Source organism: Mandrillus leucophaeus, unplaced genomic scaffold (assembly GCF_000951045.1).
Source record: "Mandrillus leucophaeus isolate KB7577 unplaced genomic scaffold, Mleu.le_1.0 Scaffold74, whole genome shotgun sequence".
In the NCBI taxonomy this organism is placed as follows: domain Eukaryota; kingdom Metazoa; phylum Chordata; class Mammalia; order Primates; family Cercopithecidae; genus Mandrillus; species Mandrillus leucophaeus.
Window position 1 is genome coordinate 138,310 of NW_012108030.1, and position 4,340 is coordinate 142,649.

At 41.3% G+C, this 4,340-nt stretch overlaps 1 protein-coding gene and 1 pseudogene across 1 annotated transcript in view; both read right to left on the reverse strand.

The window, feature by feature from the left end:
* The window catches only part of LOC105528986, a 16,701-nt pseudogene that overhangs the window by 5,111 nt on the left and 7,250 nt on the right, over nucleotides 1-4,340 (reverse strand).
* Nucleotides 2,882-4,340, reverse strand: part of LOC105528981 (zinc finger protein 534-like) — a 3,548-nt gene continuing 2,089 nt past the window's right edge. The window contains 2 exon segments of the mRNA XM_011966036.1: nucleotides 2,882-2,939; nucleotides 3,879-3,969. Coding sequence (XP_011821426.1) covers nucleotides 2,882-2,939; nucleotides 3,879-3,969 — 149 coding nt within the window.

Consider the following 4,340-nt stretch of genomic DNA (forward strand, 5'->3'; position numbering starts at 1 on the left):
GGGATCAACTTACATTTTCATCACGAACAAATGGATAAAAAAGTATATATAGACAATGAAATACTGTTCATCCTTTAAAAAAAAGGAGGCCTAGCAGAAGGCCAACCAGAACAAAATTAGTACATTAAACAACCAAAACTCAGGACCCTCACAGAGTCCATTTCACCCCCCTGCCACCTACACTGGAGCAGGTCCTGGTGTCCACAGCTGAGAGACCCACAGACAGTTCACATCACAGGACTCTGTGCAGACAACTCCCAGTACCAGCCTGCAGCCTGGTAGATCTGCTGCTGGCTAGATCATCCAGATAGGAGATAACAATCACTACAGCTCGGCTCTCAGGAAGCCACATCCCTAGGAAAAGAGGGAGAGTACTACATCAAGGGAACACTCCGCGTGACAATCTGAACAACAGCCTTAAGCCCTAGACGTGCCCTCTGACACAGCCTAAGCAAATGAGAAGGAACCAAAGCCAACTCTGGTAATATAACAAAACAAGATTTTTTAACATCCTCCAAAAAATCATACTAGCTCACCAGCATTGGATACAAACCAAGAAGAAATCCGTGATTTACCTGAAATCAGGTCAGTTATTAAGCTAATCAAGGAGGCACTAGGGAAATAAAATGATACTATAAATGAGGAGAGAAATTTCAGTTAAATAGATAGCACAAATAAAAAACAATCAAAACTTCAGGAAACAATGGATGTGCTTACAGAAATGCAACACACTCTGGAAAGTCTCAGCAAAAGAATCAACAAGCAGAAGAAAGAATTTCAGAGCTCAAATACAAGGCATTTTTGTTTGTTTTGAGATGGAGTCTCACTCCATCGCCCAGGCTGGAGTACAGTGGCGAGATCTCGGCTCACTGCAACCTCCACCTCCCAGGTTCAAGCAAATTCTTCTGCCTCAGCCCCCGGAGTAGCTGGGACTACAGGCACTCACTACCACACCCAGCTAATTTTTGTATTTTTAGTAGAGATGGGGTTTCACCATATTGGCCAGACTGGTCTTGAACTCCTGACCTTGTGGTCTGCCCATCTCAGCCTCCCAAAGTAAGACAAAGTTTTTGAATTAACGCAATCCAACAAAGACAAAGAAAAAATAGGAAAATATAAACAAAGCCTTGAAGAAGTCTGGGATTATGTTAAACAATGAAACCTAAGAATAATCGGCATTTCTGAGGAAGATGAGAAATCTAAAAGTTTAGAAAACATATTTAGGGTAATAATTAAGGAAAGCTTTCCCAGCCTTGCTAGAGACCTAGACATCCAAATATAAGAAGCTCAAACATAAGAAGCTCAAAGAACACATGGGAAATTCATCCCAAAAAGATAATCACCTAAGCACACTGTCATCAGGTTATCAAAAATTAATAACATTCCCATTCTGTGTGCTCAGACTTAAGAGAAAATGCATGTTTTCTCTTCCACTTCAAAAATAAGACTACTGTTTTCCATCTTTGCTAAACAGGAACTATTGCTATTCAATGGAGGAGGTAATCACCCCTTCCCCTGCATGATTTCTACCATGTAATCAGTACCGAACAACAATTATTCTCTTCCCATAAAAATGTCATGCCTTTAATGGCATGCTCTATTTTATGGCTATTAGAGCACAGAAGCACTACACCCTTGTCAAGAAAAGGGTGGGCGGAAGGCAATAAGCCTGACTGCTTCATGCAGTCATCATTTTACGTTATTCTCTACCCATGTCCCTGCTGTCTAAATCAGACAACATTTAATATAAAGAGGCAGTGTTGTTCTTCCAGGAAACTGAATAGAAATTATCTCCAGCTAGTGAAATTAGCCCTGTCATCCTATTGATTCTTTCAATTGATTCTTTCCCAGAGACCACAGTGAAAGGCTTGTAGAAGGAGGCACATATCAAGATCCCAAGTAGCTTTGTGCTGAGACCAGCTCAATGGTGGAGACCCTAACCCAGCGGTGCTAAAGGACTTAAAGACACTCACACAGAAACAGAGAGTGGAGAGGGAAAAAACAGGGCGCACACACCCCACAAAACAGAAAAACAAAAACAGTTTTACCCACATATTCATTGATAGCAAGCCAGTGATAAGCATTATAGATTATAGATTACATAAAAGCATTCCTTATGGGAAACAAAGGGATGGGCTCTGGTTATCTGCAGCAGGAACATGTCCTTAAGGCACAGATGGCACATGCTATTATTTGTGGTTCAGGGAAACCTTAAGCGGCTTTCTGCCCTGGGTGGGCCAGGTATTCTTTGCCCTCATTCTGGTAAACAAACAACCTTCAGGGTGGGCGTCATGACCATCAAGAACATATCACAGCACTACAGATTTTGTTTATGGCCAGTTTTGGAGCCTGTTTCTGGCCAGATTTGGGGGCCTGTTCCCAACACTTATAGGAAAAAAGATAAGAATAATTAAATTCTATCATGTTCTCCAGTAATGGTCCTTGGATATCCTCAGTATACACAATCCATCTGTGTGGTTTTATCCAAGAAGTGTATTTTGATTTCTAATGATTTGGAAGGCCTCAGGAAAGCCTGGGTCACATACATTACATTTATATGATTTCTCCTTGGTATGGAATCTCTGATGTTCATTAATGCTAGAGCTCATGATGAGATTTCCATACACAGTTTGTAAGGACTCTTTCATGAATAAATTATCTGATGCTGTCCAAGGTGTGAATTGTGACTAAAACATCTTACCGTGTACATTGCATTTGTAAGGTTTCTCTCCATTATGTGGTGATTTGCATTAGTAAGGTTTCTCTCCATTATGTGGTGATTTGCAAGGTGTGAATTTCAATTGGAGACATTGCCACATTCATTACAGTTGTAAGGTTTGTCTGCAGTATGGATTACAAGATGGGCAGTAAGGCCTGAACATTATCTAAATGCTTTGCCACATTCACTGAATTTGTAAGGCTTCTCTGCAGTATGAATTCTATGGTGATTGGTTAAGGAATACTTGTGACTGAAGACCTTTCACATTGTTTGTTCGCTGATTTGTTTCTTTGTTTTTCTAGGTAGGGTCTCACTCTGTCACCCAGACTGGAGTTCAGCACTGCAAACATGACTCACTGCAGCCTCAACCTCCCAGGCTTAAATGATCCTTCTGCCTCAGCCTCCCAAATAGTTGGGAATACAGACATGTACCAACACACCTGGCAAATTTTTTTATTTGTAGAGGTGGAGTTGTCCTTATGTTACCCAGGTGGGTCTGAAACCAGCCTGGCTAACATGGTGAAAAGCTGTCTCTACTAAAAATACAAAAAAGTAGCCAGGCATGATGGCATCATGTGCTTGTAGTCCTAGCTACTTGGGAGGTAGAGGCAGGAGAATGAATCGCTTGAACCCAGGAGGTGGAGGTTGCAGTTAGCTGACATTGCACCACTGCACTCCAGGCTGAACATCAGAGCGAGACTCTGTTTCTTAAAAAAAGAAAAAAAAAAAAAGACTTCTCTCCACTATGAATTACAAGATAAACAGTAAGACCTGAACACCCTCTAAATACTCTGCCATATTCATTACATTTGTAATGCTTCCTTCCAGTATGAATTCTTTTTTTTTTGGGGGGGTGGAATGGAATCACACTGTCACACAGGCTGGAGTGTAGTAGCACATTCTTGGCTCACTGCAACCTCCGTCTCCCGGGTTTATGTGATTCTCTTGCCTCAGCCTCCTGAGTAGCTGGGATTACAGGCACCCACCACCACACCTGACTAATTTTTTTGTTTTTAGTAGTGATGGGGTTTCAACATGTCAGTCAGACTGGTCTCAAACTCCTGACCTCAACTGATCCATCTGCCTTGGCCTCCCAAAGTGCTGGGATTACAGGCATGAGCAACTGCACCCAGCCTCCAGTATGAATTCTTTGATGTACAAGGAGTGAATTGTGACTTTGACCTTGTCACATTCATTACATTTAAAAGTTATCTCTGCAGTATGAATTTTCCAATGTTGTGCCAGGTGTGCATTTTATTTGAAGATGCCACATTCATTTGTAAGGTTTCTCTCCAGTATGGATTCTAAGATAGTTTACAAGGTGTATATTTTAAGTGAAGACCTTGCTACACTTGTTACATGTTTACAGTCGATCACCAGCGTGAATTCTCTTGATGAGAGGTCAGGGGAAACATAAGCCTGGAGACCTTCATGTATTCTCTACATTTGTAAGGTTTCCTTCTAGTATGGATTAACAGATGGATAGAGACGCCTGATTTCGTAAGAAATTCTTTGCCATATTTATTACTTTTGTAAGGCTTCACCAAATTTTTTTTTTTTTTTTTTTGCTCCTCTTGCCCAGGCTGGAGTGCAATGGTGCGATCTTGGCTCACCACAACCT